Source organism: Schistocerca nitens, chromosome 9, assembly GCF_023898315.1.
Source record: "Schistocerca nitens isolate TAMUIC-IGC-003100 chromosome 9, iqSchNite1.1, whole genome shotgun sequence".
NCBI classification, from domain to species: Eukaryota; Metazoa; Arthropoda; class Insecta; order Orthoptera; family Acrididae; genus Schistocerca; species Schistocerca nitens.
The window spans coordinates 441,944,634-441,968,463 of NC_064622.1; the positions used below are offsets into that span (position 1 = coordinate 441,944,634).

At 43.9% G+C, this 23,830-nt stretch overlaps 1 protein-coding gene across 1 annotated transcript in view; it reads left to right on the top strand.

Moving 5' to 3' along the window:
* Window positions 1-308: 308 nt before the first annotated feature.
* The window catches only part of LOC126203620 (uncharacterized), a 175,776-nt gene continuing 152,254 nt past the window's right edge, over window positions 309-23,830 (top strand). Inside the window, exon 1 of the mRNA XM_049937990.1 lies at window positions 309-538. Coding sequence (XP_049793947.1) covers window positions 515-538 — 24 coding nt within the window. The 5' untranslated portion in view covers window positions 309-514. The remainder of the gene's footprint in view (window positions 539-23,830) is intronic.

Genomic DNA, 23,830 nt, shown 5'->3' on the forward strand with positions numbered 1-23,830 from the left:
TTGAGAAAAAAGTAGTAGAATCAGCAGAAATTAGGAACTAATAAAATATTTGTGTTTGTTTGTCTCTTTATTATCTCCAATATTAGAAGGTAGTGTTGATTGTACAGAACTCGAAAACAAAAATTGCTTTTGAGATAATCAATAACAATTACCCACTCATCAAAATATAATTTAATTTTGTATACTGAATGCAATAATAATATTTATCCTGCGGTATACAAATAGACGTGCTTACAAATACTGTGATCTCTTTCTGGGACGAGCTTTGTATGTCGTCTGCCGGGCAGCAGGTAGTCAGTTGTCAGGCGTCCTACTGAGCGCTCGAAAATCTAAACACTAGTTCAGTGCAAGCGCAAGAGCGCTGTGGATGTCCAGGAAATTTAACTCGTTTTTAAGACCTCGAATGAAAACAGTGAATTTAGAATTTATTATCGTCACCTCGTGATGTATCGCGGTGATTGAAGTGTCCCCTTTTAATATTTATTTTCATACGAGCGGAACTGCATTTTCAACAATGAACATTGAACTATTGCTGAAGGTGAGTAGAAACGTTTTTATAATCCCGTTTGCAGTAAATGTGATAATTTATCCAAATACACAATTTTTCGTAGTAAAGTTGTCTGTATTAATATTTATAACGGGCGTTTCATGCGTAAAAATTACGCAATGACAGAAAATTTACTAAATGTCTTAGCACTTTTGCTTCTTTCAGCGAGAATTATGCTAGGTACGACGCTGGATACTTCCAAAGCGAATAAAACAATTTGAGTACTTTGAGAAATGAAATGTCGTTAAGGTTCGGTTCCGTCGCCTTCCTGTAGGTTTCGAGTTACGTATTGGAGAAACAACCAATGCGTCTGTCTCCCACTACTTCGCGGCGGTCATAGTAAACCAGAGTTGTCCTTTGCATAGTCCTGTGCCCTATAATGCTCAAGAAAGAAAGCAGTGTGTTATTTAAATTAAATACGAGCAATATCTGTTATCGAATTATGTAAGGATGCGCACAAAATTTATGTTAAGAAATCTTATTCATTCACTAATTATATCTCGTACGGTAGTGTTCTTTTCAACAGTATGGTATCAGGAGTCTTCATTACCGAAAAATCAGCGCGTTCGTGATTACTTGTTTCTGTCTTGCATTTATTACGTTCATACAGCCTTCAACCTACAGAAGACTTGGAACGAACCCGTGGGCATCGTAACCGTCATTGGATTTTTGTGAATAGCATATATTTTTCATAAGTTAATACATTTGTTACTCTGCTCTTTCGCTGCAATCAGATAAAAAATGTAGACGGCTTGGTCTCATGTAGCACTGTGCAAGCAAAACGAAAAACATGTTGTAGTTATCTGAGGGAGGAGCTATAATATTTATTTCAACATGACGCTGGTCACATGTACTCATATATTTTGAACTGTGTTAAATCCAGTTTCTGCTGTGCTGGGCATTGGTGATTGTCGCGAAAGAGTGCGCTGAAACGATTAATTACAATTTCTATTGTTGCATTTTAGCTACGGTGATTTTCTTTTTCTTTTTGGTAAAGTGTTTTCGCTATAAAAGTACATTAGCTTCTTGGGCTGAAATGTTTGTTGTCATTTCAACAACGCTACTCTTACTGCCGAAGTTGCGTCTAGTTTATTTTGAATAGCAGGATATGCTCTGGCTGTAATTATTTTCTCATTCATACTATATCACTTTAGCGACAAGATGCCTGATCGTTCCTATGCAACAATTACATTGGCTATTGTTTGAGATATTCTTTTCAGGCGCTCTCTGAGCGCCTACTTTCACATCTATGAAATATTGCTAGGTAAGGTACGCGAAGAGCGTACGAGCCTCGTTTTCAGGAAATTGCAGAACCTTCAGCGTTTTTCCTTCAAATGAGTTATGTTTCCAGCTTGATATAGGTGACGAGCCTACCAATGCCATTTTGAAATCATTTCGTACGTACTTACAAGATTGGGTAGTTTGCGTTCGTTGGCAAGAAAATACGTCTTGGACATATTCAGTGCGCAATACTGGCTGGCATCCGCACTAATGGATTTAGGGAAAATATGTAAAATCCAAATCAGGATTGGGCTTTGACCCCACATCTTCAGTTTCTTAATAACTGCCACGACATTTCATTTCCGAAGAATCAAGATAGTCGTCGCATTTGGAGTCTTGTTACCATCATGTATTACGTATCACTGTCGTTGAGAAACACAGTACGTTCTCCGAGGAAACAAAATGTTGAGCTGTGTTGTATAAAGAAGCCATTCTTGGCAGAATGTGCCACTTACCGATTCGCCAGTGATGCGCAATATTTAAACATTCTTGTCCAACTAGTGCTCTACTGGCGAAAAGCAGGATCCAAGTGTGTCACAGAATATACTCGGTAGAGTAAATCAACATAAAAGAAAAGAGTTATTCACCTGATCTTTGTCTTAGTCGACCAATCAACTTTCGTTCGTGTAGCTGCACCTGGTATAACGCTCTTTCGTGTCCATAGATTCCATAGAAATGCATCTGTGATGAGCTGCTTCTGCAATATAAATTGTAAATTACGTTTAAGATAGGCGGGGCTACATTGTAATTACATGAAAAATCACTACCGCTTTTATAATTAATCTACTACTACATAATTAACATTGAGTGTATTTGATGATGAAGTCTTCTCGGGTTATCAGCCGAGTTAAGGCGTCGTTCTCCGGCAACGTTTCAACAAGTTTCCTACTTGTCTTCTTCAGACCTCCTGTAGTTGACAGGTAGGAAACTAGTTGACACGTTGCCGCAGAACGACGCCTTAACTCGGCCGATAATCCGAGAAAGCTTCATCACGGAGATTCGCCGAGAAAGTCTAAATTCGCATAATGAGCGTACCGGTACTTATTAATGTTGAAGAATAAGCAGATATCTTTATTGTACAAAGCCAATTGTCGCTAGCAGTTCTAACAACAATTTATAAACCTAGAATCGCAATATTGGGGTAATTTATAGGAGATGTAGTTAATATGGTAAGATATTTTTTAATTAAACAGCTAGTCTTACCCGTTCCAGCCGAGTAATATCCAAAATTGTTTTAAGTCTGGTAATTTGCACGCGTAACTATTTAATATACCTCGTCTTTGTTTTCGTGGCTTAACGTCCACGCCAACAATTTAACGAATAATATCATAGTAAGGTCTCTCACATGTACAGTAACTCAAGGAAACGCATCAATACAATCTTTTGCGCATTGCAAAGGGCTTCCTTCAGTAGACGTGCACAAATGTGATCAGTGTTGCCACGTCACATATTTGTAATGTTACAAAGCGTATAATTATTTTTAAAGTATTTTATGTGGCCTTTGTATGTTTACAGCTTAGCTAGTATCAAAAAGCCTGTTTTTCAGATTGATGTACACATTTAACTCAAATATGCACTAAGATTCGGGAAATGTGTACTTCATTGTAGGAAGTATGTACTAAAATACGTAGACTACGCTACATCGTGACAAACCGAAATAAGACACACTTTATTAGCAGTTTCCAACATCATAGCTATTAATTCATGTATATGAATCACGTGTCTCCGTGACAAATTTTTACACACAGTATAACAGTGAACATGTTTCGGACTACTCAGTTTTCATCCGCCGTCGTGATAAAATAAAGGTATGAGAGCGTACATTAGCTTGGTGCTATCAGCTCGAAAATGCATGCATGCGATAGTACCTTAGAAAGGAGAGGCATCGTATTTGCAATACAGACAAGTATAAAGATAATATGGAGTCCAAAATGTATACAAACACGAAATACGTTGCGTTAACAGCTTACTTGAAGTGTGCCTTGGTGATATGTTCTCATTTTCTCGATTCAATATCTTTGTCCTTTCAGATGAAACTGGCTTCAAAATTCAAAAGATTGTTATCTCCATTTCACATGACAGAGGAAAAATGTCTATACAACAACGTCCCTATTAGAATGGCCTAAATTTTATCTAAATTTCCCGGTCGCCCAAAGGTGACATGACATCAGCAATAAAACGTAACACCATATTCCTGGACTCATGTTACTTATTTTAACAAAAACTGAGCCCCGTTTGTGGTAACAGGATCACATTTTCCAGGTTACACAAAAAGACTTACTGACACAGCCGTTCATGCTGTTGTTTATCCTCCCCTTTTTTCGTTATCAACCACATTTCCTAAACCTATCTGATAAATAGAACAATTTTCCAAATTCCTTTGAACATACAAGAATACGTAATCTGGAATCACTTCTTGCAAGCTATTAGGTTGGTGCATAAGCTCGTAGCGTTTTTCCAAGTTTAATACACACAATAGAGATCTTGGTCATCAGTAATATATTCTCCTTCCCTATTTACAAAAGTCTACCAACGCAGGGGTAACTTTTCGATATGGCGACTGTAGAGATCACATGGTTTTAGGTGAAGAACTCGTCGAGGAATGTTGGGAGCGCATTTTCTTACGTAAAGGAAGTTCCTTAAAGGTTGTTAGCTAGAGAGCAGAAAAGATGAAAATCCGAGGACGTAAGACCACCTGAATAAGGTAGGTGCGGAATGACTTCATAACCCAACTCCTGTATGGTGTTTTTATTTTATTTATTTGTTTATTTTTCAATGTAGCAGAATGCAGTTTACGTGGTCCTCGTTCTTGAATTGCGTCTGTAAGACGTCTTAGTTATTGACAATAGATATCAGCTGTGATGGTTACAATTCATAGTATACCAAACCGTCACTGTTCCACTAGATGCCTAACATTATCTTTTATGGAAGCGTGCACATCTTCGTACGGGGAGTCGCTGCATTGTTTGGGCTCAGCCATTTCTTTCTGTTCCTCATGTTAGCATAAAGAGACCATTTCCCGTCGACAGTAACGATACAGGGCAGGAACGGTCGGTGCTGTTCTCGAGCCAATTTATGACGAGCAAGCAGAGTTGCACATAGGGCTACGGCGTAGCCAGTCTAAATGGCTATAAAAGCGTTGTACCTCCGGCACAGTTACTCACGCTCTTATTGCAGGCGATCGCAATCTGAGATTAAACACTCTGAGAATACTCGTACCTTTCTGCACCGAGGACCTTTTCTTATGCCATCGCAACCACAATGAGGCGGCCTTTGTAAAGTCATCACACGCAGCGAAAAGACATTTTACATCGATAGACCTATGTACGAATCGCCTACCACGTTCTCCGCCGGTAGGTAAAAACCAAACTTTACTGTAGTGGAATTGCAAGTAAGCGAGACTAAAGACGGACAAAAAACATCACGTTTGCCTGACCATGTGAAGATGTCAGTACTACACACTTCTTCACTAGCAGAACAAAAGAAGTCCGGAAACGCTCTGTGGTTTGACATATTATGAGCGACACGTTTGTTTTCCCTCTTAAAATACTGTTGACGCTTGGCTGGGGGTGGTGGCCGGGGAGCGCAGTGTGATGAGGCTAAAACTTGACGAAGACAATCTGATTGTCGAATTTCATCCGTAAGAATTGAAAAAATTGCAACACCAAAAAAGGGTTGTGCGACGTAACAGGAAGTTGGTAGGCGTGTTTCTACACTACTAGCCATTATAATTGCTACACTGAGAAGAAATGCAGATGATAAACGGCTATTCATTGGACAAATGTATTATACTAGAACTGGCATGCGATTACATTTTGGGTGCATAGATCCTGAGAAATCAGTACCCAGAACAACCACCTCTGGCCGTAATAACGGCCTTGATACGCCTGGGCATTGAGTCAAACAGAGCTTGGATGGCGTGTACAGGTACAGCTGCCCATGCAGCTTCAACACGATACCACAGTTCATCAAGAGTAGTGACTGGCGTATTTTGACGACCCAGTTGCTCGGCCACCATTGACAAGACGTTTTCAATTGGTGAGAGATCTGGACAATGTGCTGGCCAGGGCAGCAGTCGAACATTTTCAGTATCCAGAAAGGCCCGTACAGGACGTGCAACATGCGGTCGTGCATTATCCTGCTGAAATGTAGCGTTTCGCAGGGAAGGAATGAAGGGTAGACCCACGCGTTGTAACACATCTGAAATGTAACGTCCACTGTTCAAAGTGCCGTCAATGCGAACAAGAGGTGACAGAGACGTGTAACCAATGGCACCCCATACCATCACGCCGGTTGAGACGCCAGTATGGCGATGACGAATACACGCTTCCACTGTGCGTTCCCCGCGATGTCGCCAAACATGGATGCGACCATCATGATGCTGTAAACAGAACCTGGATTCATCCGAAAAAATAACGTTTTGCCATTCGTGCATCCAGGTTCGTCGTTGAGTACACCATCGCAGGCGCTCCTGTCTGTGATGCAGCGTCAAGGGTAACCACAGCCATGGTCTCAGAGCTGATAGTCCATGCTGCTGCAAACATCATCGAACTGTTCGTGCAGATGTTTGTTGTCTTGCAAACGTCCCCATCTGTTGACTCAGGGATCGAGACGTGGCTGTACGATCAGTTACAGGCATGCGGATAAGATGGCTGTCATCCCTCCTGCTAGTGATAAGAGGCCGTTGGGATCCAGCACGGCGTTCCGTATTACCCTCCTGAACCCACTGATTCCATATTCTGCTAACAGTCATTGGATCTCGACCAACGCGAGCAGCAATTTCGCGATACGATAAACTGCAATCACGATAGGCTACAACCCGACCTTTATCAAAGTCGGAAACGTGATGGTACACATTTCTCCTCCTTACACGAGGCATCACAACAACGTTTCACCAGGCAACGCTGGTCAGTTGCTGTTTGTGTATGAGTAGTCGGTTGGAAATTTTCCTCATGTCAGCTCATTGTAGGTGTCGCCACTGGCGTCACACTTGTGTGAATGTTCTGAAAAGGTAATCATTTGCATATCACAGCATCTTCTTCCTGTCGGTTAAATTTCGCGTCTGTAGCACGTCATCTTCGTGGTGTAGCAATTTTAATGGCCAGTAGTGTAAATATGAAAGGTGACGTCTATTCAAATTTCGCGCCAATCGCATAAGATTCGCGCTACCAGCACCACTATGAGGATGCAGATCAGGTTTGCATTAAGCACATGCAGTAATGGCCGTGAGCGTGAGACTGGACGTGGCGAGTTGATATTAGTCAAGTGCCTTTAAGGCACTAACAGAGAAGTTTGAATGAGGTTGTATAATAGGGTTACAGGAAGATGTATGTTCCTTCTGCGATCTTCTAGAAAGACTTTTCAGGAATGTAGCCACTGTACATGATTCGTGCCAGCTGTGGCCAAGGGATGTACGGTCGCAAGAACACACGGCTCCGGATAGCCATGTAGCACTACCGGGAAGGAAGACCATTTTTGGCGTATGGCTCTGACGCATCTTACTGCATCTGCAGCTGCAATTTGAGCAGCAGTTGTCATCACAGTAACACAACAACTGTTACAAATCTGTTACTTCAAGAACAGCTCCGAGCCAGAAGCCCTGTAGCATGCATTCCACTGACCCCAAACCACTGCCATTTGCGACTTCAGTGGTGCCAAGCGAGAAGTCATTGGAGGGTGGGTTGGAAGTACGAGGCTTGTTTTTTAAGTAAATACCATTCTGAAATGAAAAAAGACGTGCTAAGATATCTCAATAATTTTATTTTTATATCTACTACATCTACTTTTCTACATAATTTCCGTCAATATTGACACACTTGTCATAACGTTGTACCAGTTTCTGAATACCCTCCTCATAGAAGTCTGCCGCCTGACTTGTTAACCACTGCATCACCAGTGTTTTGACTTCATCGTCGTCTTGAAGATGCTGACTGACCAAGTGTTTCTTGAAGTGCAGGAACAGATGGTAGTCACTGGGCACAAGATCGGGGCTGTACGGAGGATGATCTACAGTTTCCCACCAAAAATATGTGATGATATCTTTGGTCTGATTCGCCACATGCGGATGGGCATTGTCTTGCAGCAAAACGATTCCCTTGCTTACCACATACAGGGTGTTTCAAAAATGACCGGTATATTTGAAACGGCAATAAAAACTAAACGAGCAGCGATAGAAATACACCATTTGTTGCAATATGCTTGGGACAACAGTACATTTTCAGGCAGACAAACTTTCGAAATTACAGTAGTTACAATTTTCAACAACAGATGGCGCTGCGGTCTGGGAAACTCTATAGTACGATATTTTCCACATATCCACCATGCGTAGCAATAATATGGCGTAGTCTCTGAATGAAATTACCCGAAACCTTTGACAACGTGTCTGGCGGAATGGCTTCACATGCAGATGAGATGTACTGCTTCAGCTGTTCAATTGTTTCTGGATTCTGGCGGTACACCTGGTCTTTCAAGTGTCCCACAGAAAGAAGTCACAGGGGTTCATGTCTGGCGAATAGGGAGGCCAATCCACGCCGCCTCCTGTATGTTTCGGATAGCCCAAAGCAATCACACAATCATCGAAATATTCATTCAGGAAATCAAAGACGTCGGCCGTGCGATGTGGCCGGGCACGATCTTGCATAAACCACGAGGTGTTCGCAGTGTCGTCTAAGGCAGTTTGTACCGCCACAAATTCACGAAGAATGTCCAGATAGCGTGATGCAGTAATCGTTTCGGATCTGAAAAATGGGCCAATGATTCCTTTGGAAGAAATGGCGGCCCAGACCAGTACTTTTTGAGGATGCAGGGACGATGGGACTGCAACATGGGGCTTTTCGGTTCCCCATATGCGCCAGTTCTGTTTATTTACGAAGCCGTCCAGGTAAAAATAAGCTTCGTCAGTAAACCAAATGCTGCCCACATGCATATCGCCGTCATCAATCCTGTGCACTATATCGTTAGCGAATGTCTCTCGTGCAGCAATGGTAGCGGCGCTGAGGGGTTGCCGCGTTTGAATTTTGTATGGATAGAGGTGTAAACTCTGGCGCATGAGACGATATGTGGACGTTGGCGTCATTTGGACCGCAGCTGCAACACGGCGAACGGAAGCCCGAGGCCGCTGTTGGATCACCTGCTGCACTAGCTGCGCGTTGCCCTCTGTGGTTGCCGTACGCGGTCGCCCTACCTTTCCAGCACGTTCATCCGTCACGTTCCCAGTCCGTTGAAATTTTTCAAACAGATCCTTTATTGTATCGCTTTTCGGTCGTTTGGTTACATTAAACCTCCGTTGAAAACTTCGTCTTGTTGCAACAACACTGTGTTCTAGGCGGTGGAATTCCAACACCAGAAAAATCCTCTGTTCTAAAGAATAAACCATGTTGTCTACAGCACACTTGCACGTTGTGAACAGCACACGCTTACAGCAGAAAGACGACGTACAGAATGGCGCACCCACAGACTGCGTTGTCTTCTATATCTTTCACATCACTTGCAGCGCCATCTGTTGTTGAAAATTGTAACTACAGTAATTTCGAAAGTTTGTCCGCCTGAAAATGTACTGTTGTCCCAAGCATATTGCAACAAACGGTGTATTTCTATCGCTGCTCGTTTAGTTTTTATTGCCGTTTCAAATATACCGGTCATTTTTGAAACACCCTGTATTTTGTTCTGAATTGAACGGAGCAGATTGTGCAATGTCTAACAGTAAGCTGCCGCATTGATTGTCTCATTATGAGGCAGAAATTCCACAAGAAATACTCCTTTTCTGTCCCAAAAAACTGTGTACATGATTTTCTGGGCAGAAATTGTTTTCTTAAACTTCACTTTTCTGGGTAAATCTGAATGCCGCCATTCCATGGACTGTTGCTTTGATTTTGGTGTGACGTAGGCCACCCATGTTTCATCAACCATAACAATTTGGCTTAAGACATCATCACTGTCATTGTGGTACCGCTCAAGGAAAGTCAATGCACTGTCTAAACATTTGGTTTTGTGCACATCCGTCAACATTTTCGGTACCCAACGTGCGCACAATTTTCGGGTATTAAAGTGCTCGGTCACAATACCATATAAAGCACTACGAGAAACATTAGGAAAGTCATCCAACAAGGAGGAGATCGTAAAGCGTCTGTTTTCTCTCACCTTATTGTCCACTTCCTGCACCAAACTTTCATTAACGACTGAAGGACTCCCACTCCGTTGTTCATCATGCACATTTGAGCGTCCATCTTTAAATGCTCTCACCCACTTTCTTACCATCCCATCACTCATAATGTTTTCTCCGTAAAGTGCACAGATCCCCCGATGAATATCGATCGCTTTTAGGCCTTTGTCACTAAGAAATCGTATAACAGCCCGTACTTCACAGTCGGCGGGACTCACGATTATCGGAGGCTTCTTAAACACTCAGTACACAACGTAAACAAGGAAGAATCAGACTGTAATGGCGTCAGTGCGTAGACAACAGATATAGGTACCCAGTGCGCCTCGTATGTTGCGTTTTCTGATGAATACTGGTTCTCCCTCGGTGCCAGTGATGGTCTTGCGTTGGTTAGGAGACCAATTGAAGGCCTGGAGCCAACCTGTCTGCATGCTAGACACACTGGACCCACACCTGGAGTAATTGTTTGGGGGTGAGATTTGGTATGACACCAGGAGCAGTCTCGTGGTTATCCCACGCATGCTGACTGCAAATTTGTTCATCAGTCTGTTGATACGACCTGTTTCTGCCATTCGCCCACAGCTGCTGTTGTAACCCAACATGTTCTACAGAGTATCTCGGCCTGCTCGATCACCGGATCTGTCGCCAATCGATTACATACGGGACATCATCGGACATCTCCAGCGTCATCCACTAACAGCATTAACAGTCCCTGTATCGACTGAACAAGGGCAAGAGGCATGGAATTCCATCCCACAAACTGACATTTGCCACGTGTACAACACAGTGCATGGACGTCTGCATGATTGCATTCAACATTCTGGCGGCAGCACTTGTCAATAATGTACCAGCATTTCAAGTTTGCAATAACTTATATCGTGCTTACATTAACCTGTGATCTTGCAGTGTTAATCATTTAAATATGTTACTGAGACACGTATTCCCGAAATTTCAGTACTCTACAGTATTTTTAGATGTTGGAAATGTTTTTCGTCAGTGTGTAATAGTGCTTTTTCGTTTTTGATTGTGAACATTAATTGTAATTTCAAGTATAAAATAATGATTGTAAATTCAACAAACATAGCTCTAAACGTTGTGTATTTCATTACCAAATGTAAAAAAAGGTTATTAAATTACTAGATGGAAAATGCCTGTGAAGTTGAGGATTTAATGTCGCAATGTACATCTCGAATCACAGATTCATTATCAAAGCTTCATCTGGCTAAAGAAGACCCCCACTGTGCTATCAACAGACTAGCAAATCGAAAAAATTCACAAATAACGCTGTTTCGGCTTGTTGATATCAAAATGAAAACTTCAGAAACTATCTGAAGCCCTGATGAGGCCTGGTTTGCCATGAGTTCCTTTTTTACCGGATCGTTCGGTATTTGAGCAGTGTGTTCGGTACCGAAGTACGAGTAGTTCGGCATTTTTACAATTCCACTCATATCACTAATTTACTATTGTTCTGCAAAATTATCAAAAGAATAATGGCTCAGCTGAATGTAGCAATGTCTATGTGGAAATCATTAATGCTCTGATGATAGAAATAAAGTATGTCGATATGTTAAGAGCAGGATTATGCATTCTATGTAATTTGAAGTTTGCGGCGTGCAATGACATCTACTAAAATTTAAAGGTACAAACATTTGTTGAAATCTGTAACTAGTAATTTTTAATGTTTACTAAGTGTTTTATTGTTTGCACCTTCAGCTCAGAGCCGCGTGGTCCAAGGCACCATGCCGCGGTTCGCGCGGCTCCCCTCGCCGGAAGTTCGAGTCCTCCCTCTGGTGTGTGTGTGTGTGTGTGTGTGTGTGTGTGTGTGTGTGTGTGTGTGTGTGTGTAAGCATAGGGACCGATGACCTCGGCAGTTTGGTCCCATAATTCCAAAAAAATTCAGCTCAGCATATCCTTTCGTCAGGCTATGTTCGGTAATTTTGTCTATTTAATCTGGCAACTGTAGATGAAGCTTTGCTTAGAAATAAAAACTATATCAAAACCGGTAGGCGCGCTTTATTCCGAAGTTTTCCTTTCACTTGCCTATCCCGATTTTGTCAAAATAACTACTACCATGAAAATTAATTTTATTAGCCCAGTTTTTATACTAAGCGCTTTGTTGCATGTCTAGCAGCAACCAGATACCCACTCTGTGGTTGAAGCTGTCGCTCCGTTAACTCGTCGAGGAGATTTATATAAATTACCCTTCCCTTAGCCCTACATTGACCAGCCATGAATAAAGAGGAATAAAGCTTTAATTGCTACTAACTGTATACACTATAATAGTTAAGTCTACTGAATAAACAATTTTTTAACTACAACAATGATCGTATCCTCTATAGCCTCACAGAACTCGCTTTTTGAAATTTTCCCCTTTGATTGTTCGGTGAAACACTACAAATTGCTGCTACTGATGGCAGAGTTTTAAATGCACATGTGCGACTTATACTAGCACACTGGCCGCGGGTTTGGGAGGCCGACGGTTCAGATCCACGGCCGTCCATCCAGATTTAGGCTTCCCCGGCAAATACCAGGGCTGTACCTTTAGAAGGGTATGACTTTCCTTCCACATCCTTAAACAATCAGAGCTCTTGTTCAGTCTAATGACGTCGTTATCGACGGGACGTTAAACCCGAATCTTCCTTACTTTTCCTAAACAAATACACGCCCAAAAAGACGGATCACAAAGAAATTGTCCGAACGGGACGGAAATCGGTGGATATGATGGGCGTGTACAGACAAATTATTAAAATTTCACAAAAATTGGATCATTTGTTCAAGAGAAAGAGCTTGTCTTCCTGCTTGCCGAACCCTACCCTGGCCAACAAGTTCGCCGGATTTCTCCCCAATTGGGAACGTGTGGGGCATTATAGACAGGGCCCATCAACCATCTCGGGATTCTGATGATCTAACGCGCCAATTGGACATCCAACAACTCTTATCAGTAAATGTCAAGTTGAATAACTGCTTGCATCAGGATCAGAGGTGGAACAATGCATTATTGACTTGCTCAGTTTCTGAAGCTCTTGCTCTTGAATAAATCATTCAATTTTTCTGAAATTTTCATCATTTGTTTGTCTTCACATGTGCATCGCACTGCCGATTTCCGCCCCGTTCGGATAATTCCTTCGTGGTGCGTCGTTTCTTTATGTCGCAGTGTGTGTTTTCTAAAAGTTTTTAAGTGCCCATTCTGCGAGGCGCATCTAGAAAGTAAGTTTCCCGAAGTTTTCTTTAAAGTACACGCATTTCTACATCTACATAGATACTCCGCAAGCTACAGTGCTGTGCGTGGCGGAGAGTAACATTTACCACTACGTCATTTTCTTCCCTGTTCCACTCCCAAATAGAGCGAGGGAAAAACGGCTGTCTATATGCCTCCTTATGAACGCTATTTTCTCGTATCCTATCTTCGCGGTCCTTACGCGCAGTGTATGTCGGCGGCAGTGGAATCGTTCGGCATTCAGCTTCAAACGTAGATTCTTTAAATTTTCTCAACAGCGTTCCTCGAAAAGAACGTCACCGTCCCTCCAGGATTCCCGTTTGAGTTCCCGAAACATCACAGTAGCGCTTACTTGTTCGAACCTACCGGTAACAAATCCAGCAGCTCGCCTCTGAATTTCTTCGATGTTCCTGCACTCCGACCTGGTACAGATCTCAAACACTCTAGCAGTACTCAAGAATAGGTCGCACCAGCGTCTGTATGCGGTCTCCTTTACAGACGAACCACACTCCCCTAGAGTTCTCCCAAGAAACGGAAGTCGACCAATCGCCTTCCCTACCACAGTTCTCACAAGTTCGTTCCATTTCATATCGCTTTGCAACGTTACTCCCAGATATTTAAACGATTTCACTGTATCCAGCAGTCCACTACTAATACTGTATCCGAACTTTATCCATCCTCATTAACTTACATTTTTTCCACATTTAGATGTAACTACTATTCATCACACCAACTACACTCCTGGAAATGGAAAATGAACACATTGACACCGGTGTGTCAGACCCACCATACTTGCTCCGGACACTGCGAGAGGGCTGTACAAGCAATGATCTCAAGCACGGCACAGCGGACACACCAGGAACCGCGGTGTTGGCCGTCGAATGGCGCTAGCTGCGCAGCATTTGTGCACCGCCGCCGTCAGTGTCAGCCAGTTTGCCGTGGCATACGGAGCTCCATCGCAGTCTTTAACACTGGTAGCATGCCGCGACAGCGTGGACGTGAACCGTATGTGCAGTTGACGGACTTTGAGCGAGGGCGTATAGTGGGCATGCGGGAGGCCGGGTGGACGTACCGCCGAATTGCTCAACACGTGGGGCGTGAGGTCTCCACAGTACATCGATGTTGTCGCCAGTGGTCGGCGGAAGGTGCACGTGCCCGTCCTGGGACCGGACCGCAGCGACGCACGGATGCACGCCAAGACCGTAGGATCCTACGCAGTGCCGTAGGGGACCGCACCGCCACTTCCCAGCAAATTAGGGACACTGTTTCTCCTGGGGTATCGGCGAGGACCATTCGCAACCGTCTCCATGAAGCTGGGCTACGGTCCCGCACACCGTTAGGCCGTCTTCCGCTCACGCCCCAACATCGTGCAGCCCGCCTCCAGTGGTGTCGCGACAGGCGTGAATGGAGGGACGAATGGAGACGTGTCGTCTTCAGCGATGAGAGTCGCTTCTGCCTTGGTGCCAATGATGGTCGTATGCGTGTTTGGCGCCGTGCAGGTGAGCGCCACAATCAGGACTGCATACGACCGAGGCACACAGGGCCAACACCCGGCATCATGGTGTGGGGAGCGATCTCCTACACTGGCCGTACACCACTGGTGATCGTCGAGGGGACACTGAATAGTGCACGGTACATCCAAACCGTCATCGAACCCATCGTTCTACCATTCCTAGACCGGCAAGGGAACTTGCTGTTGCAACAGGACAATGCACGTCCGCATGTATCCCGTGCCACCCAACGTGCTCTAGAAGGTGTAAGTCAACTACCCTGGCCAGCAAGATCTCCGGATCTGTCCGCCATTGAGCATGTTTGGGACTGGATGAAGCGTCGTCTCACGCGGTCTGCACGTCCAGCACGAACGCTGGTCCAACTGAGGCGCCAGGTGGAAATGGCATGGCAAGCCGTTCCACAGGACTACATCCAGCATCTCTACGATCGTCTCCATGGGAGAATAGCAGCCTGCATTGCTGCGAAAGGTGGATATACACTGTACTAGTGCCGACATTGTGCATGCTCTGTTGCCTGTGTCTATGTGCCTGTGGTTCTGTCAGTGTGATCATGTGATGTATCTGACCCCAGGAATGTGTCAATAAAGTTTCCCCTTCCTGGGACAATGAATTCACGGTGTTCTTATTTCAATTTCCAGGAGTGTATAAATTCTGTCTAATTCGTCTTGTAGCTTCCTGCAATCACTTCGATACCTTACCACATACCACAGCATCATCAGAAAACAGCCGCACATTGCTGCTCACCCTATGCACCAAATCATTTATGTATACAGAGAGCAGCAGCGGTTCGATCATACTTGGCTGGGGCACTCCTGGCGGTATACTGTCTCTCATGAACACTCGCCATCGAAGACAGCATACTGGGTTCTATAACTTAAGAAGTCTTCGAGCCAATATCTGTGAACCTACTCAATATGTTCGTAAATTCGTTAACAGTTCGCAGTGCTTTCTGGAAATCTAGAAATACGCAGTCAGCCTGTTGCCCTTCATCCGTAGTTCGCAGTATGTCGTGAGAAAATGCCAAGCTTTAAAGCTTCGACTTTAGTTTTGCTGCCTTTAGCTGCCACTGCAGCCTGGTCAACAAGGGACTGACTGGAAGCCTTAGACCTGCTTAGCGATTTCACATACAGTCAGAATTTTCTCGGGTTCTTTGCCAGATCTTTTGCTAAGGTATGATGGTGATAGTTTTATGCTTCGCACATAGATCTTTCCACAGACCACAAAGCTTTGTTAACCTTTGATTTCCGTAGAGCACATGCCCGCGAAAGGCAAAGCTCCCGAGTTCGAGTCTCGGTGCGGCACACAGTTTTAATCTGCCAGGAAGTTTCACTCCGCTGCAGAGCGAAAATCTCATTCTTTGCTTTCCGTTATTTATGCTTCGTCAGCATCTTACGAATTTAATTATTAAACCATGGTAGGTCTTTTCCATTCCTTATCCACTTACCAGGCACATAATTCTGCTTCAACCTTGCCCATAATTCGTTTACGTCCATCTTACTGGAGCTAAGTGATGCCAGTTCATTATCTAAGTAAGATGCTAATAACGGCTTATCTGCTTTACCTAGCACAAACACTCGCATACCCTTCTTGACTTATTTATTAACTTTTGTAACCATAGTTGCTATATTGACATCATGATCGCTAATCCCCCTTTCTATACTTACACTCTCGATAAGGTTCGAGCTGTTCGTAGCTACAACGTCTGCTAAAGACAGTTTTCAGAAAACGTGTTCAATAGTATTTCGCACGACCATCTGTATCCCCCACAACGAAACCATAGGCATCCCAAGCGCATGCACATCAGATCCATGACGTGACAATCAAATCCTCTGCTAACAGAACCCACCTGGTACCAGTAAGCATAGCGCGCCCCTCGAAATTCATCGTCAGCTCTGTCAGGTCTACGGGCATAATATGATGAGCAAACAGAAGGTGTGTCGCCGATGTAAGCTTTTTTTCCGATCGTCAGAGCGACTGATGTAGAGCGCAGTGAGTGACCGTCCCTCATCAATGATCGCCTGGTCGAGCTGGTGCAGTAGCAAACACTGGAGAACGTCGCTTCACGATTACGGAGCTCAGCAACCATTTTCCGCAGACATCGCGATCATTGTTGCATGAAAATATCACTAAGCACCTGCTGTTCGAGAAATTGTATGCCAAGTGGGTGAGCCTGCTGCTGTGGCCGAGCGTTTCTAAGCGCTTCAGCCCGGAACCGCGCTGCTGCTACGATCGTAGGTTCGAATCCTACCTCGGGCATGGATGTGTGTGACGTCCTTAGGTTAATTAGGTTTAAGTAGTTCTAAGTCAAGGGGACTGATGACCTCAGGTGTTAAGTCCCATAGTGCTTAGAGCCATTTTGAACCAGATGGGTGCCAGAAAACCTGACACCCAAGCACAAGACAATACGCTTTTGAGCTGCACTGACATTTGTGCAGCGGTGTCATGACGACGGCGACGAGTTCCTCGACAGGATCGTCACGGGAAATGAGACACGGGTTTCTCAATTGACCCTGGAAACCAAGCAGCAGTCAATGCAATGGCGTCACAGTGGATCGCCGATCAAGACGAAATTCACACAGATTGTGTCGGTGCAGAAAGCGATGTGGACGGTTTTCTGGGACAGGAAGGGCGTTCTGCTCATTGACTTGCTGCCCAGAGGTGAAACAGTGAACGCTGACCTTTACTGTGAAACTGCGACGTGCCATTCAGAACGAGAGGCGTGGGATGCTTACTGCAGGTGATGCGCTGCTCCGTGACAATGCTCGACCCCATACGACTCGGCGCGCAGCAGCTGTTTTGCATATGTTCGGCTGCGAGCTATTTGATCATCCAGCATTCACTCCTGATCTTGCTCCCAGAGATTTCCATCTTATCTTGCACGTCAAGAAATTGCTGTCCTCCGGCCAGCATATTGACAACGACGAAGAACTGAAGACGACTGTCTCACACTGGTTCCATTCACAGGCGGCAGACTTCTACAACATAGGAATACAAAAATGTCGCAATTCTTTTGGTGGTTATGTCGAAAAATAGCTCACACATTGCTGTATCTGTTGCCCATAAAGTTTTTCGTGTAACTATGTTGTGTGTTTCAAAAAAATAGGGAAACTTACTTTCTGGACGCGCCTCGTGCATTTACACTCTGCACTCACTGAAGACCATTTACTTTTAGGTTAATGAATTTACACACGGCGTACAACCATCGAAGACGAAGCGCGCTACGACTGTCTGCTTTAGGTCACCACAAAGGAAAAGTTTGACAAAATCTGTGATATGGTAATGAAACGTCTCCGAACAAAAATTCACGAGATTGTTTAGACTGTAGGCATCTCAAATGAGTGAGTGCTTAATATCCTGTACGGAGAATAGGCTATCAAGAGCCTGTGTGCGAAGTGGGTGCCGCTATTCTTCATAGTCTTACAAGAGCGCTTCCGGACCACTATTTCAACCCAATGTTATTCGTAATCCGCAAGATTTTTATGGGCCGATTTGTGACTGTTGAAATCTGCATCCATTGTCACACACCAGAGTCATAGTGCACTGACGGGGGCAAAGACTATTTTGTCAGCTGGTAAGGTAATGACCATTGTTTTTTGGAATTACCAAAAATTAATCTTCATAGATTACTTTGAAAAAGGTAGAACCATAACTGAACACTATAATGCTTCATTTTTGGATCGTTCGAAATTTGCTTTCGCTGACGAAAGACCAAGACTGGCACTTAAGAAAGTGCTCTTTCACCAGGATAATGCACCATCCTTACACATCAGCGATAGCAATGGTAAAAATACGTGAATTGAGCTTTGAATTGGTTCCTTATCCGTCCTATTGACCAGACTTAGCCCCAAGTGACTTCTTTCTTTTCCCAAATTTGAAACTTAGGCTTGTTCGAAACAAATTTTCATCAAATGAGGAAGTGATAGTGGCAGTCAACAAGTATTTTGCAAAGTTTGGGAGAGCTTATTTTTCTGAGGGTTGAAAAAGTTGGAAGATCGCTGGACCAAGTGTGTATCCCCAAAAGGAGACTATGTCGAAAAGTAAGGCAAGCTGTGTTGCGAAACACGTTTTTTCTTGCTGTTTTACCAGACTAATCAAACCATCTTGGTATTATTTCAAAAGTAGTCGCCCATACTGTTAATACATTTATCCCACTGTGAGATAAGATGGTTATACCTTAAAGGAAAATGTTTGCAGATGCCTACGGAACCATAATTGTACCCAGACATGCACCTCTTCATGCGAAGCAAATCGATAACCACGGATTTGTTTCTTCTGAGCTCCAAAAATATGGAAATCGAATGGGGAGAGATCGGAACTGTATGGAGGATGTGTAAGGCCTATCCAGCAAAACTGCTCCAGCGTATTGACTCTGAGCACTATGGGACTTAACATCTTTGGTCATGAGTCCCCTAGAACTTAGAACTACTTAAACCTAACTAACCTAAGGACAGCACACAACACCCAGCCATCACGAGGCAGAGAAAATCCCTGACCCCGCCGGGAATCGAACCCGGGAACCCGGGCGTGGGAAGCGAGAACGCTACCGCACGACCACGAGATGCGGGCTCCAGCGTATTCGAAACAGCCTTGACAACATGTGGGCGGCGTTGTCCTGTAACAGTCTGTCAACTTCACTAGACGTTTGGACTTGATGGTACGATTCATGTTTTGCAAAGTGTCCAAGTACCGCTGTGCTGTAATTGTGGTGCTGTATTCCAAAAGTCAGTAAGCAGTAGGCCCTTGCAGCAAAGAAAAAGATCATTGTAACTCACCTGGAGCTGGCGTGCCTGCTGTTTCGACTACACTGCAGAAGTTTGCACATTCTCCACGCAGTACCGATCTCTTCCGATACGATTTCCATCTTTTGGAGCCTGAAGGAAGACGTTCGTGGTCGTGGAATTGCTTCGGGCGAAGAGGCGCACGCCTGGGTATAATCATGGTTCCGTACGCAACTACAAACATTTTTGCATGAAGGCGTTGACCATCTTGTCTCGCAGTTGGATAACTGTATTAACGGCTATGGTGATTACTTTTGAGGTAATAAACAGTTTACTTTTTTCCATCTGTCTCGTTTTCATTTGACTCCCCTTATAATTGCAGTTATTTGAACTCCGTAAGCACGCCTTTGCGGGATAGTTGGCTCCATTACCCAGCGTCTGCCAGGTCATGTTTTCCAGCATCCCCCTGACTCTCTCTCGTGTACCAAACAAACCGATTCTGTTGGAGCTGCCCTTCTTTGTATAGATTTAATATCCCCCGTTTATTCTATTTCTTATAGATACGTCACATACGTGACCACAATTTTAGGATGTTAGAAGTCTTCCCCATTGTAGGATGGATCGCACGAGTTTTTTTTAAAGAGTGTCCGCTACGAACTGACTGCAATTTCCCAGTATTATACGAGGCCTGTTCAGAAAGTAAGCTTCGACTGATTGCCAAATTGAAACCACAGTGAACATCAGAAATGTTTTACTTGTAACAATTAGCTACACCTTTCAGCTACTTCTCTACGTAGTCGCCGTTCTGACTTAGACTTTTGTCATAGCGTTGTACCAACTTTTCAATAGCCTCATCATAGAAGGCAGCCGCCAGTGCTTTCCGCCAATTCTGCACGCTGGCCTACACCTCGTTGTCTGTGTCAAAATGTTGTCTTCAAAGACAGCGGTTCATGTGACCAGAGATGAAACTCAGGGGGAGACAATTGCGGACTGTATTGTGGGTAATCTCACATTTCCATTTGAAAACGATGCAGGAGCATCTTCATTGCCCCTGCAGAATGCGGCTGAGAATTGTCTTGAAGAAGAAACAGCACGACAGTTATGTAATGTTAGCTGCATAGCTTCAGGCGAAATTTCTCACCAGGCCCTCGTACTTGGCGGCAGACACTATTTTCTAGACATCTTTACGCACTCACTGCGAGCTCAGAAATGAGAAGAGCGACGTGATGCTAACTGGGGTTATACTAGAGACACTACCCAACACATCTGTGCAAAGCTTTATCGGATTTTCATAGTCGTTTCCATTTCGCGACCGATCGGAGCTTACTTTCTGAACGCCCCTCGTACTTATGAACCGAAGCCGGTACTTGAACTGCATACGAGTGAGCCTCTGTAATCATTTCGTTTCATATCCCTACAAATTATTACATCGAGATATTTGTTAGTTGACTAATCGAAATGAATGACTAATTGAATGAATATAAAAAAGAGCCTTCATTTACGAGAAAAGTAGCTATACCATACCCTCGTCATATTTACGTTCTGTAAATAGATGATGTCTCTTAACGTTTGAGCACCTTGTATGTTAGTTTCTATTACAACGTTTTTGTACTGTTGAAGTGAACAATGAAACGACAAAAAGCTTTCACGTCAGTCTATGTTGGATACGAAACTACCGCTTGTTATTCAAAAGACGAAGCAATGTTGCAGCGCTACTAGTTAAGGCTTTAATTATCTTAATTTATAATTTACGATTCCACTTCTGAGAAATGACAACTAAAAGGAATTTACATGAGACAGTGCGTTGTAAAAGAGGCTGCTTTAACGACGGGTTGAGTAGCGGCTGTGGCTAGTACTTAAATTGCTGTCTAGTGGATGAATATCTTTTTTCTTCTTTTATCTCCCACTCGTAGGAAGAGCTACTTACTGAGATAATCGTTATCTGTGGTCCTGTAAAGGACCAAGACTTTTATTGAAGTGTGAAAGGTATATTGGACATTCCTGTCGTTGCCCAAGGACCGCTCAATTGCTGAATGAATGCATGGGTCAGTCAAAAAGTAATGCCTCATATCTTTTCCTCCTCAAATAAAGTTTAACTGGAAAATTTGACTTTGGCGCCATTCCGAAATGTTTCTTATCCAATCCATTGAAGTAGTAACTTCCTGCGTCAACAGATGAGTGGTGCAGCCGCTTGCAGAATGGTCGACATCAATGTTAGACAGTGTTCCTTGATAGAATTCTTGAATGCAGAAGGTGAAACGCCCATTCACATTCACGAAAGACTGAAAAATGTTTACGGTGATGCAACAGTGGATATCAGCACTGTTAGAGGATAGGGCAAACCCTGAATGAGATTTTCGCTCTGCAGCGGAGTGTGCGCTGATATGAAACTTCCTGGCGGATTAAAACTGTGTGCCGGACCGAGACTCGAACTCGGGACCTTTGCCTTTCGCGGGTAAATGCTCTACCATCTGAGCTACCCAAGCACGACTCACGCCCTGTCCTCACAGCTTCACTTCTGCCAGTACCTCGTCTCCTACCTTCCACACTTTACAGAAGCTCCCCTGCGAACCTTGCAGAACTAGAACTCCTGAAAGAAAGGATATTGCGTAGACATGGCTTAGCCACAGCCTGGGGGATGTTTCCAGAATGAGAAGTAAAACTGTGAGGACAGGGCATGAGTCGTGCTTGGGTAGCTCAGATGGTAGAGCACTTGCCCACGAAAGGCAAAGGTCCCGAGTTAGTCTCGGTCCGGCACACAGTTTTAATCTGCCAGGTAGTTTCAGGGCAAACCCTGTTGGCTGATGCAACGCGAAACGGCAGGCCGGTGGCCACCGTCACTCAACACAACGTTCAACGAAACGTATCATTGTTCGTGGTGACCGATCTGTTACTGAAGATGATTTGTGTCGCATTACCTCCCTGAGTAAATGTAGTGCGATGATGATTATTCAACAATTTGGATACCCAAAGGCTGAGCAACTTGGGTATCAAGAATGTTAACCGACCAGAACAAAGACACAAGAAAAACAGATGCCTCCCAACTCTTTCAGCGCTTTCCTTTTGAGGGAGCGGACTGTCCGGAAAAAATTGTGACTAGAGACGAAACACGAGTTAAATTTTTGAACCAGAATCAAAGACGCAGTTAACGGTATGGTGTCACAAAAAGCACTGAAGAAGTAAAAGTTCAAAACTGTGCAATTGGCTGGGGAAATTAGGGTGCAGAAGATGTGATTATGGTTGATATTTGGGACCGGGTATACACAAGTGCTGTTATACGTTAGGAGACGCCCTCTCCCAATGACCCATGGACCTTACCGTCGGTGTGGTGGCTTGCGTGCTTCAACGATACAGATAGCCATACAGTAGGTGCAACCATAATTGGGAGGTATTTGTTGAGCGGCCAGACAAACGTGTCGTTTTGAAGAGGGGCAGCACCCTTCTTAGTAGTTGCAGGGGTGATTGACTGATCTGGCCTTGTAACGCCAACCAAAACGACCGTGCAGTGCTGGTAATGTGAATAGCTGAAAGCAAGGGGATGCAGCAGCAGCATGCAGCTCTACTGTATGGTTAAATGATAATGGCGTCTTCTTGGCTAAACTATTCGGGAGGTAAAACACCCACCGCCCCATTCGGACCTCCGGGTGAGGCTACTCAGGAGGAGGTCGTCATCAGGAGCAAACTGTCGCTCTATGGATCGGAGAGTGGAATGTTAGATCCCTTAATTGAGCAGGTCGGCTAGAAAATTTAAAAAAGGGAAATGTATAAGTTGAAGTTAGATACAGTGGGAGTTAGGGAAGTTCGATGACAGACTTTTGGTCATATGAATACAGGGCTATAAATACAAAATAAAATAGGAGTAACGCGGGAGTGTGTTTAATAATGAATAAGAAAATAGGAATGCGGGTAAGCTACTATGAACAGCATAGTGAATGCATTATTGTGGCCAAGATAGACACAGGGCCCACACATACCACAGTAGTAAAAGTTTATATGATAACTAGCTCTGCAAATGAAGAGATTGAAGAAATGTATAAGATAAAAAGAAATTATTCAGACAGTTAAAGGAGACGAAAATTTAATCGTGATGGGGGACTAGAATTCGATAGTAGGAAAAGGAAGAGAAGGAAAAATAGTAGGTGAATATGAACTAAGGAAAAGGAATGAAAGAGGAAGCCACTTGCTTGAATTCTGCACAGAGCATAATTTAATCATCGCTAACACTTTGTTTGATAATTATAAAAGAAGGTTGTATATGTGGAAGAGACCTGGCGACATTGGAAGGTTTCAGGTTGATTTCTATAATGGTCCGACAGTGATTTAGGAAGACATTTCCAGGGGTAACTGTGGACTCTGATCACAATTTATTGGTTATGAACTTCAGATTAAAACTGAATA